The sequence below is a fragment of the Babylonia areolata genome, chromosome 25 (assembly GCF_041734735.1).
Source record: "Babylonia areolata isolate BAREFJ2019XMU chromosome 25, ASM4173473v1, whole genome shotgun sequence".
NCBI lineage: Eukaryota > Metazoa > Mollusca > Gastropoda > Neogastropoda > Buccinidae > Babylonia > Babylonia areolata.
In genome coordinates this window covers 30,144,543-30,161,379 of record NC_134900.1, presented here as the reverse complement: position 1 = coordinate 30,161,379, position 16,837 = coordinate 30,144,543, and the positions used below count along the sequence as shown (strand labels likewise).

At 48.7% G+C, this 16,837-nt stretch overlaps 1 protein-coding gene across 1 annotated transcript in view; it reads right to left on the bottom strand.

Annotated features, from left to right (window-relative positions):
• Positions 1–16,837, bottom strand: part of LOC143299792 (SLIT-ROBO Rho GTPase-activating protein 1-like) — a 180,388-nt gene that overhangs the window by 45,070 nt on the left and 118,481 nt on the right. The window contains exon 2 of the mRNA XM_076613227.1: positions 15,276–15,459. Within this exon, the coding sequence (XP_076469342.1) occupies positions 15,276–15,459 (184 nt within the window). The remainder of the gene's footprint in view (positions 1–15,275; positions 15,460–16,837) is intronic.

The window sequence follows — 16,837 nt, the reverse complement described above, 5'->3', positions numbered from 1 at the left end:
ACAGCGTTTCACCCCAATTACCATCATCAAAATATTGCAAGTGGAAGGCTCTTATACTGAAGAGGTGAATGTTGACAAAGAATACCACAATTCTGGCGACGGAAGCTAAAGGTTGGGTCATTCAGACACCCACTGGACATCCGAGGGATCTGTGCAGAGGAGAAGAGAGGACTGGCCGTACTAAGTGAGTTAAATGGAAAATTCTTTTGTGGTCATTAGTGTTCATACAATTTGCTTACATTTGTCTGATTTTCGCTGTTGGTTTTATTAGAGCTGTAGTGTATGTTGCAATTTGTTTCGTGTGTGAATCTGCCACTCTCTCCCACTCACTTGTGTTACATTTTTTATCTGCATTTGCATTGAGTTGTATTGTCCTGTATTGTGTTGTGTTGTGGTGTGGTGTCCCTTGCATTGTACTGTATTGTATTGTATTGTACCCTATTGCACTGTACTGTATTGTACAATATTGTATTGTTGTATTAACCTGAGCGTAGAGACCTGAAGAAGAAAAAATAAAGTCTGAACAACATTCCAACAACTCTAAAAAATAAAAAAAAAAAAAAGAAAAAAAAAAAAGTGCTCCACTTTCTCTGTGTACTCCTCTCTGACAGTGACACCAGATAAAGCACATCCCCCCCCCCAACACCTCCCCACCCCAACACACACACACACACTAAATCACTCTAGCATGTGACACACACAGACATGTGCAAACAAACAGGAACATGTGCATGTGTATGTCACATATTGTGCGCATAAATGCGAACACGTGCTGGTACGCATGTGTGTGCACAGATATGCACACATATCCCTGCACACACACACACACACACACACACACTCAAACACAGAATAACTCACATACAAGCAGCCACACACATGATGTGAACACACAACATACACACGCATTCACACACACACACACACACACAGAGTAACTCAACAAGCACACATTCAAATGGTGTGAACACACATATTCACACACACACACACATGTATACATATACCCACACACATACACATTCAATTATGTGTGCCTCCCCCCCCCCCCCCCTCGCACAACACATCGATATGAATGTTCACACACAGCCGCACCCACACACATGTACGTGTAAACTAACCCACACATGCACTCACAAAAGTTTGCAACCAGTTAAAACTCGACAAAAGCCAGTCAGATATATAAGATACATGTATCTCATAGCTGAATCAGGAGTTTCTGAAAAATAACAACAACTCAAGCTGTGTGTGCAACAGGCCAGACAAGTGCAGACTTCCTCCACAGCCATCACCTTTTTCCTATTGACATACAGAATGAATGACTGGACCCCCCCCCCCCACCCACCCCCACACAACACTAGCATTAACTCTCTCCATACGAACGGCGAAAGAGACGACATTAACAGCGTTTCACCCCGATTACCATCATCAAAATATTGCAAGCGGAAGGCTCCTATACTGAAGACGCGAATGTTGACAAAGAATACCACAATTCTGACGACGGAAGCTAAAGGTTGGGTCATTCAGACACCCACTGGATAATCCGAGGGGTCTGTGTAGAGGAGAAGAGAGGACTGGCCGTACTGAGTGAGTTAATTATACAATCCAAGAAGCACTGAAACTTGACAAGAGGCTGACAGACAGTCACTGACTGTTGTTCTGCTGTTATCACTCTGCAGCTGACAACTGATGGGGCACAGTCCATCTGCCTCAGACCTTAGCAAAATCACTGGGGCAAACTTTTTTTTGTGTGGTTGTTGTTGGCAAATAATATTCATGGGAAAGAAAAAAAGTTAATTTGAGGTTGGTTTCTGTCCGTCTGTCGTGGCTGCATTGCTGATCGCTTTTTGTCCTGTTATGCCACGTTCATATCATGGGATCTTATTAAAAAAAAAAAAATCTTTTAAATAAGTTTCCTCTCTATGTCTATGATTCTCTCTCTCTCTCTCTCTCTCTCTCTCTCTCTCTCTCTCTCTCTCTCTCACACACACACACACACACACCTTAATGTCACATCTGAGTTCGCAAACACACCTTTCAGTACAGAGAGACTGAGAAACAGAGAAAGAGGAGGGGGGGGGGGGGGGGGGGGGAAGAGGGAGAGATTAGGAGACTGAGAGAGAGCCACAGAAAAACAGAGAAAGAGAGAGGGCAGAGAGAGAACTTGGGAGAGAGGGAGAAACAGAAAGAGAGAGAGCATGAGAAAAACAGAGAGAGAGGAGAGGGAAAGAGAGACAAGAGAGAACAGAGAGAGGGAGAGAGAAGGGGGAGTGGAAGAGAGAGGGAGAGAGAAGGGGGAGTGGAAGAGAGAGGGAGAGAGAAGGGGGAGTGGAAGAGAGAGGGAGAGAGAAGGGGGAGTGGAAGAGAGAGGGAGAGAGAAGGGGGAGTGGAAGAGAGAGGGAGAGAGAAGGGGGAGTGGAAGAGAGAGGGAGAGAGAAGGGGGAGTGGAAGAGAGAGGGAGAGAGAAGGGGGAGTGGAAGAGAGAGGGAGAGAGAAGGGGGAGTGGAAGAGAGAGGGAGAGAGGAGGGGGAGTGGAAGAGAGAGGGAGAGAGGAGGGGGAGTGGAAGAGAGAGGGAGAGAGAAGGGGGGAGTGGAAGAGAGAGGGAGAGAGGAGGGGGAGTGGAAGAGAGAGGGAGAGAGAAGGGGAGTGGAAGAGAGAGGGAGAGAGGAGGGGGAGTGGAGAGAGAGGGAGAGAGGAGGGGGAGTGGAAGAGAGAGGGAGAGAGGAAGGGGGAGTGGAAGAGAGAGGGAGAGAGAAGGGGGAGTGGAAGAGAGAGGGAGAGAGAAGGGGGAGTGGAAGAGAGAGGGAGAGAGAAGGGGGAGTGGAAGAGAGAGGGAGAGAGAAGGGGGAGTGGAAGAGAGAGGGAGAGAGAAGGGGGAGTGGAAGAGAGAGGAGAGAGAAGGGGGAGTGCGATATGGAGAGGGGAGGAAGGAGCGGGGAGTGGAAGAGAGAGGAGAGAGATGGGATGAGGGACTAGGATGAGGGAGGGTAGGGGAGTTTAAAGTTGGGTGAGAGAGGAGTGGGTGGTGAAGAGAGGGGAGGAGGGAGTGAGGAGTAGAGAGAGTGTGGGAGGGGGCGGAGTGCCTAAGAGGGGAGTGCGTCGGTGTTGTGGAGCGTCGGATGATGGCGGGATTGCTGAATTGATGGATTTGTGGTTTGAGTCCTGTGATGGTGTCGTTCGGTTCTATCCCTCGTCCTGTAGATGTGAGGTAGGCTCTGGTAGTTTCGCGGCGTTTCGATGTGGGTTTGATTGGAGTGTTCTGTGAGATGGTGATCTACTGTCGTTGTGCGTAATGGGTGAGGTTGTGTTGGTGTAGGTTGTCTATGGGCGTTGGGTTGATGTGGTTGGGAGTTCGTAGTGGGGTCGTTGTGTGGTTTAGGGCGGTCTAGGTGTTTCGACAGTGTGTGTGTTGGGAATTGTGCGTGCTTCTGTGTGATCTGGCGTGCTCGTAGTTGGATGAAGTGGGTGTGTCGTTTTTCGTATCCTTCGTCGTTGTGCAGTCGGTTGAGATGGCTCGAGCTTGAGGAGCCGCGTCTGAGCTCAGGTAGAGGGGCGAGTGTTTGTGATGCTCGGGTGTCTAGTCTCTCGTCTCGTTCCTGTCTGATGCGTAGTGTGTCTTTCATCTGTTCTCGCGTCTTTTTATGTGCCTCTTCATTCGCTTGCTGTGCATGCCGCTCTCGTTGCTCGGCGGGGAGTAAGACCGCCTCTTTCCTCTGTGTCTAATTGATCGCTCTCCTGTTCGATGTCCTCTCTCTTTCTCTCTCCTATTCTCACCCCCCAGCCGCTCGGTGTCTAGTCCACTCGCTTTCGCTCTGCGTTGCATCTCGGGTTCCTCCCTGCGTGCCACTCTCTGCCATAGTCTCCCGCCCCTCTTTCACGCCACGCGCCCACTCCCCACCCTGCCATGCGCGCTCCACCACCCCCCCCCCACGCCTCCTCCGCCGCGCACCCCACGCCTCCGTCCCCCCCCCACCCCCCCCCCACCCCCACTAATCTACCACGCCCCTGCTCAACCACCCCCTGAACGAACGCCGTGACACGCCAAACGCCTGTTACCCCCCCACCCCACCCCCATCCACCCTGAACAATGCTGTGCTCAACACCCACTGAACGATCACTGCCGGTGACACGCCAAACGCCTGTTACCCCCCCCCCCCACCCCCATCCACACTGAACAATGCTGTGCTCAACACCCACTAAACGATCACTGCCGGTGACACGCCAAACGCCTATTACGCCCCCCCCCCCACTCCACCCGGAACAATGCTGGGCTCAACACCCATCCACCCTGATCACTGCTGTGCTCAATACCCAGAAAAGGATCGCAGCCCGTGACATGCCAAACCTCTATCACCCACCCCCCTACCCCCACCCCTTACCAACACACAGCTAACTCTTCATTCACCCACAGCAGAGGAAAGTTCCCAACAACCTGCAGGCAAAGACCCCCTAAAGGTCAAGTTGTACAGGGCTTGGGTTTTGGTTCATTCACCCATACAGCTGAATTTAACCATGTTCTGGCTGACAACCTCAAGGACAAACTGCTCATGGCTTCAGAAGTCTTCTCTGTGGTAGTCCATAGTTTTGCTCAAGGCATTAGTGAGTAGCAGCACTATGAAACACTGTGGTATTCGCTGTTGTCGTCTTCTTGTTGGTAATACACAAGTCAGACTGCATTCAGCTTCTTCTTCTTCTGCGTTCACTCGTATGCACACGAGTGGGCTTTTACGTGTATGACCGTTTTTACCCCGCCATGTAGGCAGCCATACTCCGTTTTCAAGGGTATGCATGCTGGGTATGTTCTTGTTTCCATAACCCACCGAACGCTGACATGGATTTCTGGATCTTTAACGTGCGTATTTGATCTTCTGCTTGCATATACACACGAAGGGGATTCAGGCACTAGCAGGTCTGCACATACGTTGACCTGGGAGATCGTAAAAATCTCCACCCTTTACCCACCAGGCGCCGTCACCGTGATTCGAACCCGGGACCCTCAGATTGACAGTCCAACGCTTTAACCACTCGGCTATTGCGCCCGCCAGGCTGCATTCAGCCATCTTCAGGGCCACTGGGCAGCCAGATCTCAAGCCACCACATCAATGACCTGCACATCCCACAATGCCAGACTGACCACCAACCAGCAAAGGAAGCGACAGCAGTCACAAGTCGCTACCCCCCCCCCCCCAGCCCCCCCTCCACCCCCCGTTGCTGTCTTTTCGCGCAGACTGCAGAATGGTGACCCAGACCCATCCACTCCCAGTGCAGGTGCTGGCAGCCAGAAGTGCAGGCCGTTGATGCTGGTGAGTAAGGGGGGGAAGGAAACCTGCACTGCCCCCAGACCATCAGCTCAGCTGAAGTATGAAAGCATCCGGGGGAGAAGTGTTGGTGATTTGGGCCATCCCTTCCGCCGGCCCAAGACTCACGCCAGCTATTTCGGGTGTCCTCTGGCCGCAGTCCAGTCACCACAAATGCTCCCTGAGATGTTGTCCCTCAGCTGAGCCGAGACGGTCTCTGTGTTCTTACACTCGATCAAGACAAGCAGGTGGAGTTTAATTGACATATTACTAGTAGCAAAAAGCCATCAAGGTCATGTTGTTCAGGGCATGGATCAAGGTGTGGTGCATGTTGCGTTGTTCCGAGGGGGTGAGTCTTGGATGTCTATCTAGAGAATGAGGGGTGGGGCGGAGGTCATCAGGCGTTCTGAGGGGTTATCCTGGCTGTTTATAGTGGGTTCAGACCTGGCATTCCTCTGAGGGGTTCTCCTGGCTGTTTATAGTGGGTTCAGACCTGGCATTCCTCTGAGGGGTTATCCTGGCTGTTTATAGTGGGTTCAGACCTGGCATTCCTCTGAGGGGTTATCCTGGCTGTTTATAGTGGGTTCAGACCTGGCATTCCTCTGAGGGGTTATCCTGGCTGTTTATAGTGGGGTTCAGACCTGGCATTCCTCTGAGGGGTTATCCTGGCTGTTTACAGTGGGGTTCAGACCTGGCATTCCTCTGAGGGGTTATCCTGGCTGTTTATAGTGGGGTTCAGACCTGGCATTCCTCTGAGGGGTTCTCCTGGCTGTTTATAGTGGGTTCAGACCTGGCATTCCTCTGAGGGGTTCTCCTGGCTGTTTATAGTGGGTTCAGACCTGGCATTCCTCTGAGGGGTTCTCCTGGCTGTTTATAGTGGGTTCAGACCTGGCATTCCTCTGAGGGGTTCTCCTGGCTGTTTATAGTGGGTTCAGACCTGGCATTCCTCTGAGGGGTTATCCTGGCTGTTTATAGTGGGTTCAGACCTGGCATTCCTCTGAGGGGTTATCCTGGCTGTTTATAGTGGGTTCAGACCTGGCATTCCTCTGAGGGGTTATCCTGGCTGTTTATAGTGGGGTTCAGACCTGGCATTCCTCTAAGGGGTTATCCTGGCTGTTTACAGTGGGGTTCAGACCTGGCATTCCAAGAAGGGGAAGTCCTGATTCATTCACCCTCCCACTACCATCCTTTTTTTTTGTTTTTTGTTTGTTTGTTTGTTTTTATCTCTCCACATGACACCACGGAAGTTCTGATAGGTGTTGTTGTGAAGAGAAGACAAACTGGCTTCACGGCAATGACTACCTACCAGCAGACTTACCTGCCCCTTTCCTAACATCTCTCCCTCTCTCCCCCCCATGTGCCATACTCCCCTCCCACCCTCTTGACCGCACATACACAATTTCCTCAGTTTCCTCCATGCCGATCCACACTATCCCACAACACTAATAACCCCATCCTTCATTCGTTGCTACACCCTTTTGTCCTTTCCCACACCCTTCACCTCTGCCTAAACCCCATCTGTCTCAGGGTGCACAGAGGTACCTGAAAGACAAAGCCTGATGTGTGCTCTGATAGACGGGCGCAATAGCCGAGTGGTTAAAGCGTTGGACTGTCAATCTGAGGGTCCCGGGTTCGAATCACGGTGACGGCGCCTGGTGGGTAAAGGGTGGAGATTTTTTACGATCTCCCAGGTCAACATATGTGCAGACCTGCTAGTGCCTGAACCCCCTTCGTGTGTATATGCACGCAGAAGATCAAATACGCACGTTAAAGATCCTGTAATCCATGTCAGCGTTCGGTGGGTTATGGAAACAAGAACATACCCAGCATGCACACCCCCGAAAACGGAGTATGGCTGCCTATATGGCAGGGTAAAAACGGTCATACACGTAAAAGCCCACTCGTGTGCATACGAGTGAACGCAGAAGAAGAAGAAGTAGTGTGCTCTGATAGACTGCTGGCCTTAGTAAAAAGCACAGGGTGAGTGGAGTAGGTGGAATTTTTGTTCTGGTGGTTGTAGACATTTTGTTAAAGTATTAATTTTCACGTTTTAATGTTATCATTGAAAAGGTAGGAGAGGAGAGGTGGAGTAACCAGATAGATGGGGGTGGAACAGGTGGCTTTCTGTAGGATTTTTTGCGTGTTTTTTATGGATGAAGATACTGGGTATATTCTTCAAGCATTATTGCAAATGAATGATTCTGGTTTGCTAAAAAACTGGGAGTGTAAAATTTTCTCCCTTCTCTCTCTGTGACTGTGAGTCTCTCTCTCTTTTCATGAGTGGCCATGGCCTATATTGGAACAAACCTGCACGTGTGTCCTCTCTATCTGTATATATATATATATATATATATATCTGTCTCGGTCTGTCAAGTCTTTCCCTCTCTCTCTCCAGTTTTGAAAGGATTATGTTTCAAACTGAGACACACACTCTGACCCAGTTTCCTGTAACCCCCCCCCCCCCCCAACCACGCCCCCCACACCACTTAAAGCTGAATACAGTAATTGCAGACTTTAAACTCTACACACACACACACACACATCTCTCTCTCTCTCTCTCTCTCCCTCTCTCCACACATCGTGCACGTAATGAACAGATGCCAGTCACTGCCCTCTTCCACCCTGTCCCTCTCCCCATTCCCAGGACCATGTGTCTCAGAGTGTACGGACCACTGAGGCCTGAACGGGCTGCCACCTCTACTGCCTTGTGGATTCACTTCCCTCCCTGCCAGAACCAACCAACCAACCAATACAACAGCGTGGGAGCCTGGGTGAAGATCTCTGGGGGGATGGGGGGTGGTGGGGTGGGGGGGGGGCGCATCAACCAGTGCCTGCATATCTTTCTGCACCATTACCAGTCATCACACACCTCTCTTTCTTTCTTTCCCTCTCCCCCCTCTCCCTCCCTCTCTCCCCCCGTCCCCTCCCCTCTCTCCCTCACCGTGTCATGCCGAGAGAAGTGGCCTCTAAGTAACGAAAACATTTCTCTGTGTGAAATTCCGGCAGCATGCATTCTTGCCCTCCTGGGGAGAGTGCAATGCAAAGCAACCCATACATTTTTAGTTTTTTTTCTGCTTAAAAGTAAAGTATTTGTTTAACTACCAAAAGTGGATTTTTTTCTTAAAAAAAAGAAAAAAAAAAAGAAGCCACATACGACCCATTTGCTGCCGCCAGTTATTTTTAACATGCGCTGTGCATACTGTGCACAGGACCACAATCAGTTTATCATCTCATTCAAAAGACTAGCACCCAGACTGCCATTCAAGGTCCAGTGGAGGAGGGAGGGAGGGAGGGAGGGAGGGAGGAGAGCAGGGTGTGTAAAAAAAAAATCCTGGTCAAAGCGGGACTCAAACTCACGGACACTCACTTCCTAGTGGGGACACTAATAACCACCGGGCCACCAGCTGCACCAGTACAGTCATCATGAGTGCATACCGTGTGTAGCAAGGGGCTGGTTATTTATCTCCCCCCCCCCCACGCCCCTCAGCCAAGCTGAAGGCTTGCACAGCCAGTCTTCCCCATACCACTGTCAGCTTCAGTTACTTCCCCTCTGTTTAACAGGGTGCCGCCTCAGAATCACAGTCTGACTGTGCATGCTGGCTGTCTGAGTACAATCAGTACATGTCAAACTTGTCTGGTGACCAGACGATTGTTTTACTTCGCTGCTCGCTTCCTTCTAATGATGCAGTTTTTTTTTTGTGCGGTGGGGTTTTTTTGGTGTGTGTGTTTTTTTCCCTTCGTGGTTTTTACGTGACTGATTTCAGTTTAAAATCCCTTATGGGTGGGATTATCGGCTGCAGGATACCGTGCAGTATAAACCACATCGCATGAATACAGTATGGAGTTATTCGGATGGGATGGTAAACAGGTCCCGTGTGCAGCGTGCATTAGTGCATATTTAAGAACCCATGGCAACAAAAGGGTTGTCTCTGGCAAAAAAAGAGGTAGAAATATCCATATAGAAACCTATACACTTGCTGGCAGAAAAAAGAAAAAAGAAAAAAAAAGTAGCGCTTTATTGTAGCGACGCACTCTCCCTGGGGAGAGCAGCCGAAGTTTCATACACAGAAAATCTGTTGTGACAGAAAGTTACACATACTATACAATACAATATCATATCACAGTAGACAATCTGTGTAACTGGGCGTGTCTTATTACCGGCGTTGCTTCCTGTTTACAGCTACAGACGTTATCAACCATACCACTGTCGCAACTTCAGGTCTACCCTGTGAAAGTAGTGCCGCCTCAGAAAACCTGAAAAAAAAACAAAACAGTTTGAGCGTGCCAGCCAGTCTCTGAGCTGTTTATCACTGTCTGTTAGCAGATATCTCTTCTGTGTTGTTCGGAAGAGTTCAGTTTCCTTTTCTCTCTGCATGTGTGTGTGTGTGTGTGTGTGTTGTGTGTGTTCTCTTTTTCTCTCCCTCCCTTATTCCCTTCTCTCTCCTTCCCTTCATCTTCTTCATCCCCCTCTCCCCCCCCTCCCCCGCGCCCGCCCACCCCCCCTGACCCCCCAACCCCCCCTGTCTACCTTCATCCCTCCCCTTTTCTCCTCCTCCTCCCTCTGCCCCTCCGCCCCCCTCCCATCCCTCTCTCATGTGTCTCTTGGCAAGAATATCTAAAGCATTGGAGTTGACTGATACTGCCTGTTGCCTGCCATGGCCAGTGAGTGATAGGAATGTATAAATTACATAAGCAACACATCCTTGTGCAACCTTCCAGAACTTCTTGTGATGGTCTGTTGGGGGGGGAAAAGAAAGAAAGTAAGAAAGAAAGAAAAAGATTCCCCACTCTCCTCCCTTCCCCCATCTCTCTCAAACCAGTGTCTATTGGGAAAAAGAAATCTTGCTTGCCATGTGTGCAGTAAGTGAAAGGAAAACACCAACGACATAAAAAGCATCACCTTTATGCCACCACCTTCCGATACTTCTTGTGATGTACCTCTGCCGGAAAATAACTCTCTACTCCAACTCTCCTCTCCCTTTCCCCTTCTCTCTCTCTCTCTCTCTCCCTCTCTCTTCCCCCCTGTCTCACTCTCCTACTCCTCTCTATATCTCCTTCTCACTCACTCTCTCCATGCTAGTGCCAGTGTATGCCATGTGTGTGTGTGTGTGTGTGTGTGTGTGTGTGTGTGTGTGTGTGTGTGTGTGTGTGTGTGTGTGTGTGTGTGTGTGTGTGTGTGTTCGTGTGTGTGTTCGTGTGTGTGTGTGTGTGTGTGTGTGTGTGTGTTCGTGTGTGTGTGTGTGTGTGTGTGTGTGTGTGCGTGTGTGTGTGTGTGTGTGTGGTTGTTGTTTTGTTTTGATTTATACATTTTTTTTTTTCCTCTGTTGTGTATCTCCACTAACACCATGCTTTCATTTTTTATTAAATATTGTGTAGTGCAGACCCTATTCAGGGCGGGGGACTGGATGTAAAAAAAAAAAAAAAAAAAAAAGCACACCAGTGCTTATCTATTATCCTCGAAATAAAGAATTTGTCTTGTCTTGTCTTGTCTTGTCTTGTCTCCTCACCCCCTCCCTTTCTCACTAATGTCTCTTGGCAAAGCCGACTAAAGTATAACCATATACCCGCTGACAGAAAGTCTGTCGACCAGGCACCAATCATGCACTGCAGGAAGCACATACGTCTTTCTGCACCCCAACTTCCAAACGTCTCTGCCATCCCTATCTATGTAGCGGAACAGGATCTGACCCCTCCCTCTCTCCCTCCCTCCCCCCAAACACTGTACAAACCCTGGCATCCTACCTGCAGTACAGACAGACCATGGTGACCTGTTCTCTGGAAACTAAATACGCCATTTACTATCCAGATGTATGATAAGCATTTGGTTGGTCTCTCTCTCTCTCTCGGTAATAATGTTCTTTGCTGTTGATATGCTTATCCAAATTGTACCCTCTTTACCCGTTCATCCCAGAATTTCAGACCCTCTCCCGCACTTTCCTCCCACACACCTCTCTCTCATCCACCAACTCACTGAAATGAACTTATGTGTTACTTCAATAAAACATCATTACCACTCTCTGTCTGTCTCTCATCCCCCAACTCCCTGCAGAAAAGAACATCACATGTTATGTGTTTCTTCAATAAAATAGAGCATTCTCTCTCCCTCCCTCCCTCTCCCACGGTACTGCACGACCACCCACCCACTAGTTCACACAAGTTAACGCTAGTTAGAAACCTTCCCCCCCCCCCCCCCCTCACTGACCCACATCTAATTCTAATCGCAGACACACACCCCAGCCCCTCCCTTCCATCTCACCTTCCACCCTGCAACATACCCCTTTCACTATTATCACCCCACCACCCGCATCCCTAATACCCCTCTCCGCTGAGGCGTGTGTTAATTGTTCACGGCTGACTGCAGATGCCACATGTGTGTGAGTGTGTGTGTGTGTGTGTGTGTGTGTGTGTGTGTGTGTGTGTGTGTGTGTGTGTGTGTGTGTGTGTGTGTGTGTGTACTGTAGTGGGGAGTGGGGTGAAGGGTTGGGGGGGGCGGGGGGCAGTACAGTGATGGCTGAATAGAAAGAAACATGGATGATGTGGCAGCATGTTGACAGACTGCTACCACGTGCAGCAACACTGCAGGGTCGCCTGATTCTCTCAGGCGTGAGCCTACTGCGTACGTACATAGATGGATAGACAGACAAAGTACGTAAGTACGTACATGCATACAAATTACAATACATACATACAAAACATATACTTCAATGGATCAGTAAGATACAACAATGGATCAGTAAGATACACAGTATTTCATATATACATACACACCTCAGTTTGCCTTGGTTCACTGAGCCAACACGATTATTCTCTCCTCCTCCTCCTGTGTGCGCGTGTGCATGCGTGTATATGTGTGCACGCGCGTCTGTGTCCCTGTGTGAGCGCGCGCATGTCCATATGTGCTTAATCTTTTTCCACCGTATCCCTCCAAGTGAAAGTGATGTTGTCCACATGTTGGCACAGCGAAGCAAGGCAGTGTTGGTTGATGAGTGATCTGGACATGTGTGTGTGTGTGGATGGGTGGGGGGCAGTGGGGAGGGGTGTGGGGGACAGGGGGCTGGGTGGTGATGTGGGGTGATCTGGACAAGTGCCACAGTACACAGGCAGCATCTGACTAGTTCTTTATGCTGAAGGGAGGACGTCATCTGTCTGTCTGGCACCAAGTCGGACTCATCTTCATGCGATGTGGTTTTTTATATCTATTTTCTGTTGAGAACTTGAGTTTGAGTTTGAGTTCTCGCTCTCTCCCTCCCTTCCTCTATCTCCCTTTTTTTTTTTTTTTTTTTTTTTTTTTGTATCTTATCATCATCAGGCTCACACGCAATGCTTAGTCAACTTAACCCTATACTTTGCAACTTCTTCTACAAAACATGTCCACAACAGCCAACTTTTAAATTAGCAACACTTCAAAACAATGGTTAGTGAGTTTGAAAAATCACCAAAAAAACAAACCCAACAACTATGGATCAGAGGTCAATCAAATTTTCCACAAAAAATTTTTCCAAGCGCATGTAAATTGATTTGCAGGCATCAGTTTACGCGCTGGTCATTTTTGTGATTGACCACAGTGTCACGTAAACGATGCTACTTATTGCTCGCAGCAACTGCGGATTGGATTCACAACCACAGCAGCCGCCACATGCACGGTGGCCGCATGCTGATATCAAAGCACGCATGTCTTATCTGGACAGGGGTGTTTGATGTTGGGAGTTGGGACAGTAGCACAGGCCCACAACTGCTAGCATGCAGGCCACATAACAGACTTGCGTGCCACTTGACAGAAAACCTCTCAGGCATGAAGCCATGTGGAAGGGGGGGGGGAGGGACGTGGAAGGGGGGGGCGGGGGGGACGTGGGGTGCGGCGGGACGAGGCGGGGGCTCATCTTTACACACTGCTATGAACTTGGCTCATCTGACTGTATGTATCTCAGAGTTGAGTCCAACGACATTCTGGCAGAAAGCTTCTTAAAGGTCAAGTTGTTCAGGCCCTGGGTTCAGTGAGGGGTTCCGTTGGTGAGTCGTGGGTGATTAGAATCGGTTGTGTGAAGTGAAGATCTCTCTCTCTCTCTCTCTCCTCTCTCTCTCTCTCCTTTCTTTATCCTTTTCCGTCCTTTCCTTCATTCGTTTTTTTTTTTTTTTGTCCTTCTGTCCCTCTCTGTTTCTCTCAAGCTCTCACTCTCTGTCTCATACACTCTTACCATTGTTATGCAATGGCTTTTTTTTTTCTGGACATTTTTATGTGAATTCACACATGCAAGAAGTTGAGCTGTGAGGAGGAAATAGGTATGTGCGTGCGTGCGTGAGTGCGTGTGTGCATGCGTGCATGAGTGAGTGAGTGAGTGAGTGTTTGTGTGTGTGTGCGCGCTCGCGCACGCGCGCGCGCGCGTGTGTGTGTGTGTGCGTGTGCGCGCGCGCGCGTGTGTGTGTATGTGTGCACGTGCGTCTTTGCAGTGTGTGTAAATCACCTTTCATACATGAAGGAAGCCAGGTGGGGCTATCTTTACGCACCATTCCCAAACCACGTGTCTGTCTCTTTTTTGGAGAGAACTTATCTCTCTCTATCTGCTCTCTGTCTCCCCCCCCCCTCACCCCTGAACCCCCACCCTCACCCCTTCCTGCCCCTGACTCACCTCCCCACCTGACAGTTTATCACAACAAAAAAAAAAAAAAAAAATCCGAAGTATTTTGTTACAACCTGCCGCCGTGGCGAAGTGGTTAGCGTCGCAGGATGACAACTGAGAGGACGTGGGTTCGAGCCCCATCAGACGTGGGTTCAGTTCTCTCGGCCCGTGGCCGGCTCCTACCCAAAAACTTGAAGTGTTGCCATGGGCTCACCTGGGACCCCACCCACAGTCGAGGGTCATCCTCCGCTTCCACGGAGGGGGATATGGGGATCAGGGGGGGTGGGAGGGGGAGGCGATGATGCGTCTTTAGGAGTAGCTGCTTAAATTTTCCTGACCCAACACAGCAATAGCAAGGTGTCCTGTATCTCTCGGGCCTGGTTGACACCCGGGATAAATCATTGCGACACTGCAGCCTTGTTAAATAGTCCCAAACCTCAATGGACACTGGGGGGGCATCTTAACCCCCCCCCCCCCCCCCCCCCCACCACCACCCCATCATTTTCCATCATCAGTGAAATGTGGAAAACAAAATGTCCAAAACAGAAATCCTAGGGCACACACCACACACACTACACACACACACACACAAACACACATACAATTCATTATATATAGAAAGAAAAAGAAAAAGTTTCTGGACCTCTTCCTATTGCCTACAACAGTTTTATCTTCGTCACAGACACAGAAACACACACACATGTATCTATTCTGTGTGTAACTGATGTTCACCTTGTCCTTTTTTTGTTCAGAAGATATTTTCTCGCAAGAGAAGACAAACACAGAATGACCAGTTTAGCTACTGAACTAATACAAGCCCGCTTCAATGTCCGTGTGTGTGTGTGTGTGTGTGTGTGTGTGTGTGTGTGTGTGTGTGTGTGTGTGTGTGTGTGTGTGTGTGTGTGTGTGTGTGTGTGTGTGTGTGTGTGTGTGTGTGTGTGTGTGTGTGTGTGTGTGTGTGTGTGTGTGTGCGCGCGTGCGTGCGTGCGTGTGCGCGCTCGCCTCTCTCTCTCTGTCTGTCTCTCTCCACTCATTGCTGTTTCTCAGCACGGTGCCTGGTGATCATCTGCTTGACCAGTTTGTGTGTGTGTGTGTGTGTGTGTGTGTGTGTTAGTGTGTGTGTGTATGTGCGCGCGCGCACGTTTGTCTGCGTGCATGAGTGCGTGTGCATGCATGTATGTATGTATGTATATATATATATATATGTGTGTGTGTGTGTGTGTGTGTGTGTGTGTGTGTGTGTGTGTGTAAGTACACACGTGTGTGTGTGCGTCTCTCTCTCTCTCTCTCTCTCCCTCCACCTCTAGAGACCCATCACCTCTCTCCCCCCCCACCACACACACCCACACACACACTCACTGCTGTTTCTCAGCCCGGTGCCTGGTGATCATCTGCTTGACCAGCTTGTCCAGGTTGCGGGCATAGTCCAGCTCCACCTCGGCCCGCCTGCGGAAGAACTCCTGCAGCTCGCCCACGATGGACACCTCCGTCTCCAGCTTCACGTCCAGGCATTTCAGCTGGTCGTACAGCTGCTGTCGGATATCTGCAACACGTGTATAGATCTGTCAAACTGCGTGTTTGGTGCATATCTGCTATGCCTGTGTGGGTGTACGTGTGAATGTGTGTCTTCATGTCTCACATTGATTTGCTTATTTTATCATCATCATTGTTGTCTTATTTATTTAATTATTTATTTATTATTATTATTAATTTAAAAAAAAATTATTTTCATTACTACTACCTTTTTTATATCATAATTATTATTTATTTATTTATGTAAGCTTATCTATCTATATATATATATTTTTTTCCCTTCTTTTTCTCAAGGCCTGACTAAGCGCGTTGGGTTACGCTGCTGGTCAGGCATCTGCTTGGCAGATGTGGTGTAGCGTGTATGGATTTGTCCGAACGCAGTGACGCCTCCTTGAGCTACTTAAACTGAAACTGAAACATGTATGTATATATACATTACACGCTGTATATGTATACATGTGATATATCGTATTATACTGTGTTGTGTAGTGTTGTATTGCATTTCACTGGACTGGACGTCAGTCCAGGCATTTCACAGCTGGTCGCACAACTGTTGTCGGATGTCCCCAACACACATGTACGATGTATACATCACACTTTGTATTTGTATGTATATCGTATCGTATCGTATCGTATCGCATCGTATCGCATCATATCGTATTGTACTGTGTTGTATATATGTATTGTGTTGTCTTGCATTGCATTGTTTTTGTGTTGTCTTGTGTGGTGTTGCACTGTATTGCACAGGCATACCATATATGTACATCAATTGTACTGCATTGCATTGTATTGCATGTCTAGACACCTGGTCGTACATTCGCTGCCGTATGGCTGCAACAACCACACACACACACACACACACACACACACACACACACAATCTGTAGTCACACTGCTTCATGCCAGTCCGTTATAAGAGTTGAGATGAGAAGTTGAGAGGAGTTGTATTGTGCTGTACTCCTTTGTTCTGAGAAGTAAAGGCTGATGGTACTGGATGTTTAGTTATATTACGTTTTAATCAACTTCATCCCGTGACTTCCTTAATCCTTAAAGAAAAAGAAGAAGAAGAAGAAAAAAACAAAAAACAAAAACAACCTGGATGCAGCATACCTAACTCTTAAACGCAACAGCTTGGCTCTCATTTAGAATGGGTTTCGAATTCAGTTTTCGTACATGCTTTAAAAAAAAAAAAAATTTTTTATTTTTTTTTTTTTTACCAACTTCTAAATCCTTTATTCCATACAGTTTGAATGAACGAAGAACTTGGGGGAGGGAGAGAGAGAGAGGGAGGGAGAGAGGGATACAGAGAGGGAGAGAGAGAAAGAGGGAGGGAGAGAGAGGGAGAGAGAGGGAGAGAGGGAGGGAGAGAGAGGCGGAGGAGAGAGAGG